General features: G+C 42.9%; 1 protein-coding gene across 8 annotated transcripts in view; it reads right to left on the bottom strand.

Moving 5' to 3' along the window:
- The window catches only part of SEC31A (SEC31 homolog A, COPII coat complex component), a 65,779-nt gene that overhangs the window by 25,453 nt on the left and 24,071 nt on the right, over positions 1-16,255 (bottom strand). For 7 of the 8 annotated variants that reach the window (XM_039350853.1, XM_039350852.1, XM_039350854.1 and 4 more), the window contains exons 12-20: positions 16,033-16,107; positions 15,132-15,182; positions 11,801-11,878; positions 8,639-8,705; positions 8,337-8,515; positions 7,402-7,528; positions 5,842-5,987; positions 4,647-4,820; positions 3,250-3,423 (exon numbers count right to left, since the gene is read on the bottom strand). In XM_039350853.1, the coding sequence (XP_039206787.1) occupies positions 3,250-3,423; positions 4,647-4,820; positions 5,842-5,987; positions 7,402-7,528; positions 8,337-8,515; positions 8,639-8,705; positions 11,801-11,878; positions 15,132-15,182; positions 16,033-16,107 (1,071 nt within the window). The remainder of the gene's footprint in view (positions 1-3,249; positions 3,424-4,646; positions 4,821-5,841; positions 5,988-7,401; positions 7,529-8,336; positions 8,516-8,638; positions 8,706-11,800; positions 11,879-15,131; positions 15,183-16,032; positions 16,108-16,255) is intronic. The other variant, XM_039350855.1, reaches the window with a different exon arrangement.

Genomic DNA, 16,255 nt, shown 5'->3' with positions numbered 1-16,255 from the left:
CAAAACTCAAATCCGTCAGGTAAAACTGTGCTCCTTTTCAGAAACAAAGCACATTCCCTCTTCTGTCAGATAACATTTCCTAAAACGCTGCAATGTTTCATATGCAGACTAATGAGGTAAAAATAGACATAATGGGACAACTGGCAAGGGTGCAGAAGCCTCATCAAAATCCAGCAGTAACTTGATTAAAATTGGTGTGATGCTTTCCCACCACAGAACATAGAATAACAGAATTGGAAGAGGCCTGGAGGTCATCTAGTCCAACCCCCTGCTCGGGCAGGAGACCCTATATCATTTCAGACCAATGTCTGCCCAGTGTGTTCTTAAAAGCCTCCAGTGATGGAGCACCCACAACTTTTGAAGGGAAGCTGTTCCACTGATTCTGTCTTGTGATGGGAAGCACAAGAACCACTAGTGTTAAGCCCTAAATGAGGCTTTGTGCAATTAAAGAAGAATAAAATCTAACCCCACATCCCACCCCACCCCACCCCACCCGAAAACTGGGAAAAGAATATCCTGACCTGTTTACCTACATGACACAACCTCCACATTCTCCATCACTGCAACACCCATACTAGGTTCCACCTCACAAAAAACATTAAGAAGGGGCCCTGGACACCGAAGGTTGCCCACCTTACCTTTATAGACATTTATTTTGCCATGCAAATTATTCCATAGCAAAATAATATATTTTGAGCTGCCCGGCATTTCTTTTGTTAAGATTAAAAGTTCAGATTGTCCCTTTCTTTGTCTTTTCTCAAGTTCCAGCAGCCAGGTGACTCCCATCAGTGATAAATATATTCTGCTGGCTTGGTACTGTTATTAATTAGTGACCACCTTTAAAAACTAATTGTTGGATTCAGATGTTAGTTGTGGCTCCGTAGTGCTTTCTGAGCTTCCTGTTTTTTATTGCAGATGTATCATACCAAATTGGGTAACGCCCTCAATGCTAACACTGATGATGTTACCTACTTTGGTAATGAAATGTCTGCAAAAAAACCACCAAGCTCAGAGTGTACCAAAGTTCCCACAGTTTAACCCTAACCCTACAAATATTCTCTTCAATCGGTATCATATGCAGTTGTTGGCTCTTTCTTCAGCCGTGTGTTGATGAAAGCTCTTCTGAAATAAGGCTGGCTTTTGCTCTACATAGAGCTGCTGTAAAGTGCTCTTATACCTAGCTTACTTGAAAGAATTGTGGTCTTCTGCAACTGGAGGTTTTTGGTTCCTTGATCAAATGGTGCAATACAATTAAGGAAGTCAAGGGGGGAGGGGTCAGAGGGAAGGAACATGGATAATCAAGGGTGGACAGCTCCCTCGCAGGCAAAAGAATAATAGACCAACAGAGATGGAAGGGACCTTGGAGGTCTTTTAGTCCAACCCCCTGCTCAAGCAGGACACCCTATACCAGGGGTACGCAACCTTGGCTCTTTTATGACTTGTGGACTTCAACTCCCAGAATTCCTGAGCCAGCATGGCTCAGCTTGGAAACTCTCCCTTTCCCCTCAGCATGGCTGGCTCAGGAATTGTGGGAGTTGAAGTCCACGACTCATAAAAGAGCCAAGGTTGCCTACCCATGGAATAGGCCTAGGCCACTTTATGACTCGTGGACTCAACTCCCAGAATTCCTGAGCCAGCCATGCTGAGGGGAAAGGGAGAGTTTCCAAGCTGAGCCATGCTGGCTCAGGAATTTTGGGAGTTGAAGTCCACGAGTCATAAAAGAGCCAAACTTGCCTACCCCTGTCCTACACCATTTCAGACAAATGGTTATCCAGTCTCTCCTTGAAAACCTCCAGAGCTGAACTGGAGTTCCACTGACAAATGGTTCAGGAAATTTCTCCTTCGTTCTAATTTAATCAAAGACTAAGAACCTACAGGGAAGCAGATAATGTTGAAGCACACTTTTTTTTTAATTTGTGGGGATTTTAAGAAGTAAAATAGGACCTTTACGTCTTGGTAAGAGGGCAGCCAGATAGCAGCTTAACAGCTCCACCACTTGCTATTTGGACCCCAACAGAGACTGGTATCAAACTACTGTTCCAAATTGATGTCTATATGCCAATGAGAAAAGAGAATAGGATGTGTCTGAGGAATCAATGCCCCCTCTAAGCCCAATTTATTATGGGGGAACGAAGCAAAAAGAAATACTGTACTGTAGGTTTCGTTCTACATATCCATAAAATGACTTTATAATCAGCTTAGAGAAAGAAAGCTCTTGAAATGTTGATTGACAATCAACCCACAAAAACCTTCATGCTGGTGATTTGTGTCCTGAAAGAAATGAGTCATCTGCTTTTTGGTTTATGAGCTTTTTTTTTTTTTTTTTTTGCTGTAGAGAGATTATTTACAATAGCCGTGGTCCCCAATCTTTCAGGCTCTGCAGACTGGTGGCGGTGGCGTGTGTGTGGAGGGTTTCATGCATGTGCGTTCCATTTGTACAAATGCAGCTTCGCACGCTTGTGCACTCGTCCACCACTTGTGCAGCCTGGTTACCAACAGGCCACAACCCGGCACTGGGCCATGGACTGGGGTTTGGGGACCCCGATTTACAGGTCTGTATAACAATCACCTACTTCAGTCTGTTGTAAGGAGATAATGGGAGCTGCCTTCCATCCAGAACAAGGGTATCCAACCTTGTCAACTTTTAAGACTTGTGGACTTCAACTCCCAGAATTCCTCAGCCAGCCAGGGCTGGCTGAGGAATTCTGGGAGTTGAAGTCCACAAGTCTTAAAAGTTGCCATGGTTGGGGACCTCTGATCTAGAAAGTCTTAAAAGTTGCCATGGTTGGGGACCTCTGATCTAGAAAGTAGAAAAGACTTAGCTGACAAGCTGAGGCTGTTGTAACATTTTGGGGGCAACGTGTCTGCCAGGAAAATGACAACTGACTAAGCTTTATTAAAAACTGAAGGCCCAAATTAAAGCCAGAAATGGAGAAGGGAGAAGCTCTCCCAGACATTAGCTGGGGGTAAAATACACCAGCGTTCCAAAGGGCATTTCGAAGCCCTTGACTAGCCACTGCACGAAACCTCCAGCAGCTTCCTAGGCCAGCTTTCCCAAAATACCTCTGGAACAAGAGAACAAGGCGTATCTCTCCAAACCGAAAAGTAGGATAGTGTGCTCTTAACTCAGGAGTTTTCAAGGGACACATTCTGGATAACTTTGAGCAGAACATCATGCAGACATGCTCAACGTGGTTTAAAACATGGTTAACTACCAACGTAAGAGCGACAGCTGAAAATGCCCTTTACCTGCTGGTAATATTGTGGAGTTGGGTTCTGTGGCATCTGCATCTGGCCCGCAACAGAGTCAGTTCTTCCCTTGGCTGCCGGCTGCCTCTCAAAGGTTGCCCTGGGCCCCTGAGGGCCCCTGGGAAGCTCCCCCTGGGCTTTACAGATTCTGTCCCGTAGCACCATGATGTTGGGCTGCAAAGCACAAAACACCCAGTTAAGACATTCACAGGACCAGATCAAGGGAGTGAGTTATGAGATCGAATCTGGGACCAGAGGTTTACTCTTCCAAGCTTTTGGACACGTGCTGGAGCCCATCCTTGGGAAACTCCTCCCTACTGGAATATGTCCTTTGGGCTGTTCTGTGAGTTGTGTACATGTGGTGCCTTCCTATTGGCTGATTGGTGTGTTGATGGCTGGCAATTGGCTGCCATTTCCTTGGGCTTTTTTTGAGTCCAAACACTCGGATGAGTCAATCTCTGGTTGGGGTGATCGATTCAAATTAGATCTCACATCATTATCCCGGGACACGAATAAATAATAATAATAATAATAATAATAATAATAATAATGATGATGATGATGATGATGATGATGTTGTTGGAAGGGACCTTGAGGTCATCTAGTTCAACCCCCTGCTCAGGCAGGAAACCCTATACCATTTCAGACAAATCGCTGTCCAGTCTCTTCTTAAAAACTTCCAGTGTTGGAGCATTCACCGCTTCTGGAGGCAGGTTGTTCCACTGGTTAATTGTTCTAACTGTCAGGAAGTTTCTCCTTAGTTCTAGGTTGCTTCTCTCTTTGGTCAGTTTCCATCCGTTGCTTCTTGTCCTGCCTTCAGGCGCTTTGGAGAATAGTATATTTGCCTTCATTTGTGAGAATGAGTTAAGTTACCATAAAAGCCACAGAAGTGTTGGAACAGAAACAAGAAGGCAGCGGACTCATAGCAACCAGTTGGAGACAACTGATGAGCCTCTGTTCTCTCAGGAAATGTCCAATCATGTGCGCTAATCTAATACAGGTGGTCTAGTACGGTTCATTTAGCCACCATCCAAAGGTACTAAAAAGTGTGACTTATGACTATTGCAGCACCCCCATGGTCACATGATCAAAATTCAGACGCCAGGCAACTGGCCGATGACGGTCGCAGCATCCCTGGGGTCACGTGACCTCCTTTCGCGACCTTCTGACAAGCAAAGTCAATGGGGAAGCCGGATTCACTTAACAATCGTGTTGCTAACTGAACTGCGGTGACTCACTTAACAACTGTGGCAAGAAAAGTCGTAAAACAAGGCAAAATTCACTTGACTGTCTCACTTGGCAACAGAAATTTTGGGCTCGAGGGTGGTCATAGGTTGAGGGCTCCCTGCAAAAGGCAAAAGAAGAAAACATACATACGCGCGGTGAAGTCTGTTTACCTGGTTGGTATTAGCTGGGAGAAAAGCTAAAGCCGCAGCGATGCTGCCTTGTGAAGCCAAAAGGTTGGCATATTGGCTCATCTTTTCAGCCAGAAGAGCCCCAACAGCGTTGGCATCCATCACTTGGGTCTGCTGGACAGCTTTACGCAGAATGATCACTTTTTCAATGAGATCCTAGAAGCGTGAAATGGAAGGAGAAAAGCAAAGCAAAGGAGACCAAGCTTGAATCAGACTGGCTGATTGACTCTAAGCTAGAACTGACTTCAATCAGAATAGAACTGGAAGGGACATTGGAGATCTTCTAGTCCAGCCCCCTGTTCAAGCAGGAGATCCTAAATCATTTCAGACAAATGACTGTCCAATCTCTTCTTAAAAACCTCCAGTGAAGCCCCTACAAATTTCTGGAAGCCTTCTGTTCCACTGGTTAACAGTCCTCACTGTTAGGAAGTTTCTCCTTAATTCCAGGTTGCTTCACTCCTTGATTAGTTTCCATCCATTGTTTGTCTTGCCTTCTGGTGCTTGGGAAAATAAGTTGATCCTCTCCCCTTTGTGGCGACTTCTCAAATACTGGACTGACTTGACTGATTGTATATAACAAAAACTGGTTCATAACCAGTTTTGCATTCCCTCTGCTGTGGGTCAGTCTGTAAGCTTAGGCCTGGCTCATTTTGCTCTTTATAAAAGGCCCAATCCCCAGAAATGGTTGAAGCTCATTCGATGGAGCTAATCTCTCATGACCAATCAGCTTCCTTACTACTAATCTTGTAAAATAGTTATGTCATTTTATTTTTAATTTTGCTTGGGCAAAGAGTGGACCAGAAGCCCCGTATTGCCCATCTTTGCATTATATGGTACCTTAGCTGCAACAATCCACACATCAAAGTGAGAAAACAGACCAACTGCAATGGCTGCCCCCGTGGAAATACCTGTATGTCATGGGAATGGAAACTGTGACACTTCCTTACCCAAAGCTAGAGACTTTAAATAGGGGCAAACAGCCTTGGCAACTTCAACTCTCTATGGACTTCAACTCTCAGAATGCCCCAGCCAACCTTGCTGGCTGGGGAATTCTGGGAGTTGAAGTCCACAAGTCTTAAAATTGCCAAGGTTGGATACCCTTGCTTTATAAGGAGACTATAATGTGTATCTTCCAATGACTGAGACCAAAAGGGAATTGAAAATAAAAGGGCCTCACCTGAAGAGACAGTGGATTGTTTCCATCTTGGGCTTTAGTCCAACAAGCAACTAACTTCTCCACATTTCCGGCACAAATGTAACACAGGCAAGCCTGCGTTTGCAAAACACTGTCCCCTTCATTTTCAAGTCTTGAGCCCAACAAATCTAGTTAGGAAGATGAACAAAATGTAAATGGGAACCAATGTTAACCACAGAATGATTTATTCGGATTATCAGAAAGTGCTGGAGACTCATGTACACCTTCCCTCTCATTTCCCTGTCTTTGCTGGTGCTGTATGTGCATGTATGTGTAAATGTATGTGTATGTATGTGCATGTATGTGTAAATAAATGTGCATGCATGTATGCATTTATGTGCATGCATGTATGTATCAGATTTATGTGCTTCTCATCTCATCCGGAGGTGACTCTGAGCAGCTTACAAATATTAAAAAGGTGAAACAGTAATAACAATAATCAGTTGTGCTAAAAATTTATCATTAAAAGATTAAAACTGGGTGGGAGAGAAAGGAGCACGAAGTGGGGTTTTCTTTCAACAAATATCCTCTAAAGTCCTGCACATATGCAGCCTCCAGATATTTCTTAGAAAGTCAACAAATTTACACACACAGCCACACACAAAGGCATGCCCTTGAATGCCTCTGTCGAGGGGGGGGGAGGGAGGAAGGTCTAGCACTTTCTGGTAATCTGAAAAAAAGACACTGGAATGAGAAGTAGGTTAATGAAATTTTAGCCACAAAAGAGTTACCAACATTGTCTGACCTAATGTAAGTAAGCCCAGGAGCTAAGGTTGCTTTCCAGTTTTGCAAATTGTGCAACTGGACAATCCCTTTCCAAATCTAAGGTGACAACAGCTCTGGAGAGTTGGAAAGAAATCTGATCAAGACTTTCTCCTCAAGTCGGGAAGAGAGTAGGAGGGGAGGAGAGAAAGAGGAGGGAAGTGGGGAAGGATTAGAGAGGTGGACGTGGCCTGGGGGGAATGGGCAGGCGGCACCAATGGTTAGGAATTTAATTGTATTTTATATGAATAAATGGAAAATAAAAACTTTTTATTAAAAAAAAAGACTTTCTCCTCAAGTCGCTAGAAAAGTCACAGCTTTTACGGGGGGGGGGGGGGGATGGGAAATGGGAGGGGGGCCGGCTCCCTGTTGCTGCATTCTGAATGACAATTTTTTAACAGCTTAATAATTTTACAATTTCCTCTCAGAGTCTGGATATCCTGCCCATGTTTTCAAATATTAATTACCTGATATTAATCATGATGAATGCTACTTGTCAGAGACAAATTAAAGGCCATTAGTAACCAGGAAGGTTTAGAATATGAGGCCTACAAAAAAGGGAGCACTATTTTTACCTTCAGGCATGAAACCCAAGTGCCCGAGTTAAATAAATTATTTAGTAAAGGAGATGTGTCCAGGTATTGCTTCCCTGGACCGAAAACATTATTTATATGTACACATGCATGTCTGTCTGTCTGTCTGTCTGTCTCTCTCTCTGTGTGTGTGTGTGTAAAGGGAAATGGGGGAATATTTAGAATTATTAATGCCCATCTGGCTTACCACAAAGAACTGCAAATTCATCCGGCCTAGCGTAAGTCAACACAGCTGCCAAGGCCTCTTTCCAGTTTTGCAAATCGCACGACTGGACAATCTCCTTCCAGTTCTTGGTAACAACAGCAGTGATGAGCTGGAATGGGGGGAAAAACACACACAAATGTCAATAGTACCTTCAAAATGCCCTTTCCCAATGTTGAGTATTTTGCTGGGCAACAAGGACCAGAACACATAAAAGACCCTTCCCCAATCAGATAATATCTAGAGACGTGGGGACTGTAGCCTCCAGAATTTGACCTCCACTAGCTTCCCTTGCAGGCAACTGAGTCCCAGCAGTGCATGTGGAAAGCTTCTTTAGAACTTGGCTCACATTGTATTTCATTATGTTCATGTGGTGCACTGAGTTGGTTTCACAGTTGGTCATACAGGTAGTCCTCAACTTACAACCATAATTGAGCCCAAAATTTCTGTTACTAAATGAAACATTGGTTAAGCCAGTTCTGCCGCATTTTATGATCTTTCTTACCCCATTTGTTAAGTGATTCACAGCAAGTGAATCACTGTTAAGTCAGTAACACGGTTGTTAAGTGAATCTGGTTTCCCCATCGACTTGTCACAAGGTCACAAATGGGGAATCAGGTGACCCCGGGACACTGCAACCTTCATAAATGTGACCCAGTTGACAAGCGTCCGAATGTTGATCATGTGACCATGGGGAATGTTGCAATGATCAGTGTGAAAAATGGTTATAAGTTACTTTGTTTTAGTGCTGTTGTAACTCTGAACGGTCAGTAAACAAATGGTTGTAAGTTGAGGACTATTTCTACATACCTACTTAGCTGTTTTCTGGATTGCCCGACTCTTGAAGGAGAAGGGAGATAATCAACAGATTTGCCATATGTAAGTTTTGTTATTGCTTCCAACTGAAAAAGTCCACCCACCCTGGTAATTTTTCCTCTTGTTTTTGCAAAGTATTTCTTCTGCGTCTTGGATAAAAGCTCCTGGCCACCAGCTATGGCGAGAATGATGGCATCAGCCATGCGATTGTCATGCAGGCAAAGGTCAACAGCGCTTTCAAAGTTCCCCATCAGCAAAGCCTGAGTGATCAAACCATCAATGTCTGCATTAAAGAGAACAAACAAACAAAGACAACGGTCATCACCATCACCACAATCTTATAATCAAATGTAGAACATTTTAGCTACACAATGCTATGTAAATTATATATATATATATATTTTACCTCCAGTGACAGAAATGTTAAAGGTTTCATTTGTGGGTTGCAGTGAATCAACCTCAGCATTTTTACTCTGGAAAGGAAAAATAATGTAGCTTAGTAGACTTTCAGAATGTGTTATTTAAATGCATCCTAATCATAAGGTACTTTATAATGAAAACATTATGACATAGTTGCACTGAAATGAGAACTGCCACTTAACAATAATTTGTTTTTTTTCTGCTCACTATGATGAGAAATTGTATATTTACAGTTCTATCTTTTGCCCATTCATCTTTGGGAATGAACAGCATGGGCAGGGATAGACAACCTTGGCTATTTTATGACTGGTGGACTTCAACTCCCAGAATTCCTGAGCCAGCCATACTGAGGGGAAAGGGAGTTTCCAAGCTGAGCCATGCTGGCTCAGGAATTCTGGGAGTTGAAGTCCACCAGTCATAAAAGAGCCAAGGTTACCTACCCCTGAGCATGGGACTTAATTTTGAGCAAACAGGGGCAGCACTGGGTGTATAATCATTGGACAAAACTCCCTATTATCAAATTGTCCTTTTGAAAGAACTATAAAGGTAGGAGCTGATGGCACACAATGGTATGTTTAGTGACGGATAGTCCTTGACTTACAATCCTAATGGAGTCTGCCCCTTATGGTTGTGAGTCGTGATGGTCATAAAACAGGCCATTGATCTCACTGACCCAATTTTACAACCTTTTTTTTTTTTTGCAGAAGCTGTTAAGTGAATGACCTAGCTGTTATGCAAACCAATTGTTTGCTTTGTGTTGTTTCCGGCAAAAATGTTGTCATGTGACTGCAGGACATGGGAAACAGCCCTAAATGTAGGCCAGATGGCTAGCAGCCTAAGTACAGCCATGTGTGTTTGTGTGTGTGTGTGTGGGGGGGGTTGGCCGTCAGAACTTTGAAACCAGGTAGCAAGTCCCCTCGGGAAGGCAGCTAAGAGACCAGTCGTAAGTTGAGGACAATCTATACGTACAAAATATACATCATAACATTCATTTCCAAAAAATCCAATCACAGCAGGCTACATCCTTGAAGCAAGGATGCTGCTAAGACAAATATGGCTAAACCAGGGGTAGGCAACCTCAGCTCTTTTATGACTCGTGGACTTCAACTCCCAGAATTCCTGAGCCAGCCATGCTGAGGGGAAAGAGAGAGTTTCCAAGCTGAGCCATGCTGGCTCAGGAATTCTGGGAGTTGAAGTCCACGAGTCATAAAAGAGCCAAGGTTGCCTACCCCTGGGCTAAACGCTGAAGGTAAGCTGAATACGGTCTCAGTTTAAAGACAATCCCAGATATACAAGTAGTCCTTGACTCACCATAAATGAGTCCAACATTTCTGTTGCTATGTGAGACATTTATTGAGTTTTGCCCCATTTTACGACCTTATTCGCCACAGTTGTTAAGTGAATCACTGCGGTTGTTAAATTAGTAAATTAGTAAAGTCAAGTGAATCAGGCTTCACCACTGACTTTGCTTGTCAGAAGGTTACCAAGTGATCACATGACCCCGGGACACTGCAACCATCGTAAATATGAGTCAGTTGCCAAGGGTCTGAATTTTGATCACGGGATCAAAATTGCTGCAATGGTTTTAACTGTGAAAAACAGTCCTAAGTCACTTTTTTTTCAGTGCCGTTGTTAACTTGGAATGGTCACTAAAGGGTGGAAGTCAAAGACTCCTGTACTAAGAGAGAGAAATGGAAACACAATCCCTGTGATTCCATCATATTCAACATAAGGTCAAAATCTACATTTCTTGCGTGGAAGAGTCCATATTTTGAAACAGCTGAAAATCTAGAGCCAAGTTCCTACATCTGATGACATGCTACTCCCTTTGTTCTGTCTCCTGAAGAGAAAGCTTGAAAATCTTCCTTCCTGCTCAATTGGTAGGGAGGCAGGAGGAAGGCAATTCAGGGAAAGGGATCCAGGCATCCTGGCATCCTGCTGTAACAGAGCTCCCAAGAGCCACAAACATTGGAATTTAGAAAGCCAACCAGGCCTGTTGCTCACCGGTGGGACATTTCCTTTCACAGCATGTGTAACTTGTGTTAAGTGGCATGTTTATGCAAGCTGCAAAATTCCATGTTTGCTGTAAAGGGTTTAGTGTACAGCAGAGGTCCCCAACCTTTTGTGCACCAGGGACCGGTTCCGTGGAGAGAGGTTTTCCCACCGGCCGGAGGGGGGACGTGGTTTTGTGTGCTGCTGCCTTCATCCTGCAGATGGTGCTTTGCTTGTTTGTGAGGACCGGTTGCTGGCATGCTGCAGCCTGGTGCTGGTCCATGGACTGGGGGTTGGGGACTCTTGTTCTAGTCCAACCCCTGCTCAAGCAGGAGACTCTAAACTGGAGGTCCCCAACCTTTTGGGCACCAGGGACCAGTTCCGTGGAGAGAGGTTTTTCCACGGCTGGAGAGTGCGTGATTTTGTTTGCTGTCTGCATCCCGCAGATGGTGCTTTGCTTGTTTATGCGGACCGGTTGCGGGCATGCCACGGCCCCGTACCGATCCATGGACCGGGGGTTGGGGACCCCTGGTGTACAGAACATACGGCCTTGCTCAGTTCTTAAGGACATTCTCCTACTCAGTCACCCTCTCTTGCTGGCATTTATCTCTATATAACATGACAACATCTGTTAAATTAAAGGTAGTCCTCGACTTAGGTCAATTCAGCCCCAAAATTTCTGTTGCTAGGTGAGATAGTTGCTAAGTGAATTTTTCCCCGTTTTACAACCTTTCTTGCCACCATTGTTAAGTAAATCGCTGCAGCTGCTAAGTTAGTAACATGGTTGTTAAGCGAATCCGGCTTCCCCATTGACTTTGCTTGTCAGAAGGTTGCAAAAGGGGATCACATGACCCGGGAACAGGTGCAACGGTCATAAATATGAGTCAGTTGCCAAAGTCTGAATTTTGATTACATGACCGTGGGGATGCTTCAGTGGTTCAGTGTGAAAAACGGTCATAAGTCACTTTTTTCAGCGCCATTGTAAATTTGAATGGTCACTAAATGAATTTTTCTAAGTCGAGGACTATATGTATTGACATGAGGCCACAGGTACAACACATCAGCAAAAAGGTTGGTTGGGAATCAGTGCAAAATCACTCACATTTACTACAAATGCAAGTCAGTTTGCACGTTTAGCACAAAAGGGGATGAATACCTCTGCCAACAGCTGGTCCTTAGCAGTTAGACCCTCTCCACCATCAGGTTGTGCAGGCTGTCCAGGTTCCTCGTGAGCCTTTCCCACAGATATGAAGAGGACGTTTCAAAGATTAAAGCAAAGAAACCAACTCCTTAACCACTGCAAATAGCCCCAGATAGCCCCAAGATTCCTCCAAAAGGTGTAATATTAGTAAACCTAGAGCGAGGATAGACAACCTTGGCTCTTTCATGACTCGTGGACTTCAAGTCCCAGAATTCCTGAAACACCTTGGCTCAGCTTGGAAACCTCTCCCTTTCCCCTCAGCATGGCTGGCTCAGGAATTCTGGGAGTTGAAGTCCATGAGCCATAAAGCGGCCAAGGCCTAGGCCAGAGGTAGGCAACCTTGGCTCTTTTATGGCTTGTGGACTTCAATTTCCAGAATTCCTGAGCCAGCCATGCTGAGGGGAAAGGGAGAGGTTTCCAAACTGAGCCACGCTGACTCAGGAATTCTGGGAGTTGAAGTCCATGAGCCATAAAAGAGCCAAGGTTTCCTACCCCTGACCTAGAGTTATAGCAAGGAGAAGAATCCTATTTTTTTTGCTTTTAACATTTCTCTTTCTGAAGAATCAAAATATCTACTGCTTGTTAAGATATAACAGAAAACCTTCAACCCACACCAATAAAGGAGCAAGGTGAAGCAGAGTTGCAGAAGCCAGAGTTAGGGACAAGAAACTTGATGATTTTGAGTCACGAATACAAAACTTAGTTTGAAAGGAAAGAAGACAACGGGGTAGTGGAGTAAAATGTAATTTCGGCATTCTGAAAGTTCGGCAGAACTTGTATGACCTTTTACACTGGTCTGTTTTTAATTTATTTATTTGCAAGCATTTTTAGACTTCTTGGTCATACAGATTTTAAAAAAGTAATACACTTTCTACAAGAACTGACAGAAAGAAGACATATTTGTGTACAGGAGTTTCAGAAGACCTGTCACTATGGAGAAGCATTGCCACGCAGGCATTTTCCTCAGTGGCAGAAAATCTCGAGGTTCTTGAAATTAGAGACTAAAATAAAACGATACAGATAGTCCTCGGCTTATGATCACAACTGAGCCCAACATTTCTGTTGCTAAGTGAGACATTTGTTCAGTGAGTTTTACCCCATTTTACGACCTTTCTTGCTCCAGCTGTTAAGTGAATCACTGCAGTTCTTAAGTTGGTAACATGACTATTAAGTGAATCCGGCTTCCCCATTTGACTTTGGTTGTCAGAAGGGCGCCAAAGGGGATCATGTGACCCCAGGATATTGCAACAGTCATAAACATGGACAAAATCCAAATTGGCAAAATCCGAATTTTGACACGGGGGATGCTGCAATGATCCAAAGTGTGAAAAATGGTCATAAGTCACTTTTTTCAGTGCCGTTGTAATTTGGAATGGTCACTAAATGAACTGCAGTTAAGTTGAGGACTATCTGTTCCGGCTTGTGTAAAATCCTCTGGAACAATGATTCTTAAACTGTTTGGCCCAATTACTCCTTTTCCTTATCTTGAATGCACAAATCCACAAAAAAACAGACTCTGTTATTTTACACAAATATCTCCACAAAAGCAGTCCCCAAACTGGGTCCTCAGTTCACAAACAAGCAATTACAAAATGTTCCATTGCCCCCAGGATATCTCCAAATATTCTCCTTGGGGGGTTGTTGTTGTTATTATTATTATTATTTATGGCACTGTTATATTAGCCAGGAGACCCACAATGCTAGTGCAGAGTAGTGGTTTGGCTTGCCAAGATACCGGCCCTGTTATAGGACACGCTTGTGCGTTTCCAAGGTGTGCCACAGGAGGGCGAGCTGTCTTCGTCCCAGAGAGAAAGAGGAGTGGCTCTTTCTGCAGCATCACCCAAGGCTGCCTCCCTTCCCGGAGCTGCCTCACAAATAGGCGCTGCAACTGGGAAGGTTCAGAGCTATCAGGAATCTGATTGCCTGCACAGAGCACCAGCTCGTCTCCCCACCGAAGTGGTACCCCTCTATCTACTTGCACAGAACATACTTTCAAACTGTTAGGGGGACAGAAGCGGAGGCGAGTGACAGGAGCTCACCCTGCCACGCAGTGCTTGGACTCGAACCGCTGGAGCAGAAATCATCTCCTACTAACTGAGCCACCGGCACCTCCTATTTGGGAGTAATTACCTCCAGTTTAAGAACCACTGTTCTAGAACATCTTTTGCCTACTTGGCACCTTACAGACATGTCATACTACAGCTCCCCTAACATGCATGTATATGAAGGGAATTGTAGTCTAGCGTATTTACCCAGTGCCAGGTCGAAGGAGCCTTTTTTCATAGTGAGACAAATTTGGGCTTGACCACACAGACTGGATTAAAGAACTTAGTAGATCTTAATAGGGTCTGCTAAGTGGTTAAGAAATCCATCACTAACTCTTTTTTGGGACATCCCCTTCACTTTCAGAGGTTTGACCTTGGGGTCTTTCCTGAATCTTTTGAAAGGGTGCAACAGACACTTGTTTCAAAGAAAACCTGAATACACCTTTCCTTGTACTGGATAATAAAATTCCTTCTGCTTTGTTTCACATATTTATTTAGCTATTCCAAAATTCATTTTTCAACTCTGTTCTCATTATGCAGAGTTACTGATGGATTTCTTAACCATTTAGCAGGCCCTATTATGCATGCATGCTTCCAGGAGAGAAACAGTGTTGAAATTGAGATAAAGATAATCTAAAATAAGCATACAATCTAATCTATCTACCTACCCATCATGTATAAAAGGAAAAAAATAAGATAATTACAAAGCAAAAAAAAAATCAAAATCAAATAACTCTGTAGGAAGAGAAAACACGCCATAAATAAGGAGTAAAAGAAGAAAAGGAGAAAGATAGACTATGGCTGCAGAGGAATGAGGAGGAAATACTTTGGGTTAAAATTAGGAGTCAAATTAGGATTTAGAGAAGTGTACAAGGGAGAATAGCAAGAGGATGCCCAGCTCAACTTGAGACAACATTTAGCTTCTGCACAGGACGAGCAATAAAAATTATAGCTTTGTAATCCTTTGAAATGATTCACATTGTGGATGGACCTGTATGTACCCAGTGTGTGAAATCATAGTTTAGGGTAAAACTAACAAATTGCAATGAATACTGGGTCTTTCACACATCCTTTAGAAGAGATCAGTGTTTTCTCTTAATGGGTGTTGCACTGACAGGATTTTAAGTTTTTTCACTATATAAGCACTGGTTTGCCACAAAGTCAAAGAGAATGCTACTTTCCAACCTTCATCAAATTAAAAAACAAGTTGTACTGGACTGTTTTTTTTTGTTTTTTTTTACCTCATCTTGATCTTTGCCCCGAGGACTCTCCTTAGCAAGAGTTGAAGAACTCTAAGGAAATAAAACAAGCGGTGTAACATTCATTTTGGAGAATAAAGCCAATTTTTAACTTCTTAAAAAAACAGGCAAAAAAATTAAATATTTTCAATTTATCTAAGTCAGATCTTGAGCGATAACACTGAAACAACAAAAGCAATACTAAAACCGCCATGATTTTTTTTCCTTCCCTGATCATCCATCTATCTTTGTAAGTTAGTTGACCCAGATGAATGATATAATCAAGCAAAAACCACTTTGTGATGTCTTTGAATAATAAAGACTAGTTTTTTTCGACTTGGGTCCACAAGAAATGGTGATTGAAACCAAAAAACCATCAAACCATGTTTTTTGAGCTGAGTGCACTGCATAGTCCTGGCATTAGCAGCAGTGGGAACGTTTACGCGGTGCAACTCAGGTGCGCACATGTTGTTTTGCTGCTGTTGTAAATGCTGAAAAATATGGATTGTGTAGGCTAGACATGACTTGTATTGTGAAGTTTTTGTATGCTTTGCAATTTTTAGCCAGAGATATCCTAAGCCCCAAAATTATTTCAAGAGTTCTTTCAGGCTAAAAAAGGTTGGGGAAAGGCTGCTTTAGACTAAGAAACTATCAGCAAAAAAAGGGATGATATTTCAAGCAATTTATTAGGCATTTCATAATTAGTTAATTTCATTAATTCCTAGTAATTCCTGAGCACTTTACTAATCAGAGAACAGGCTCTTTACAATTATCGAGAGGTGAAAGATTAGGCTAGTTCTTGCCATATCTATTTTCCCCATGATTTCTTTCAAACCAAACCCAAAAGGCAATTAATAAATGCTTCTAATGTAGTTCTTAAAAAGTGCAATATAGCAATATTTACCTTCTGTCCCAAACCATCCTTTTTGTACCCCAAGAGTTCCAGATATTTGGCACGCGAGTCTTCCTCAAAATGCACCTTCAAAAAAACAAACACACCAGAAAAGGCATTTGAGAGAGCGGCTAGTTTCTCATTGCATCCGCAGTACAAAATGCCTCTTTGCCAAACACTTAGTGTACAGTATGGTAAATTTTAAATGACACCTTGACAGAGGGCAACAAAATCA

This window comes from Crotalus tigris, unplaced genomic scaffold (genome assembly GCF_016545835.1).
Source record: "Crotalus tigris isolate CLP2741 ecotype Arizona unplaced genomic scaffold, ASM1654583v1 scf7180000018362.2422785, whole genome shotgun sequence".
NCBI classification, from domain to species: Eukaryota; Metazoa; Chordata; class Lepidosauria; order Squamata; family Viperidae; genus Crotalus; species Crotalus tigris.
This window is presented reverse-complemented; position numbering and strand designations above follow the sequence as displayed.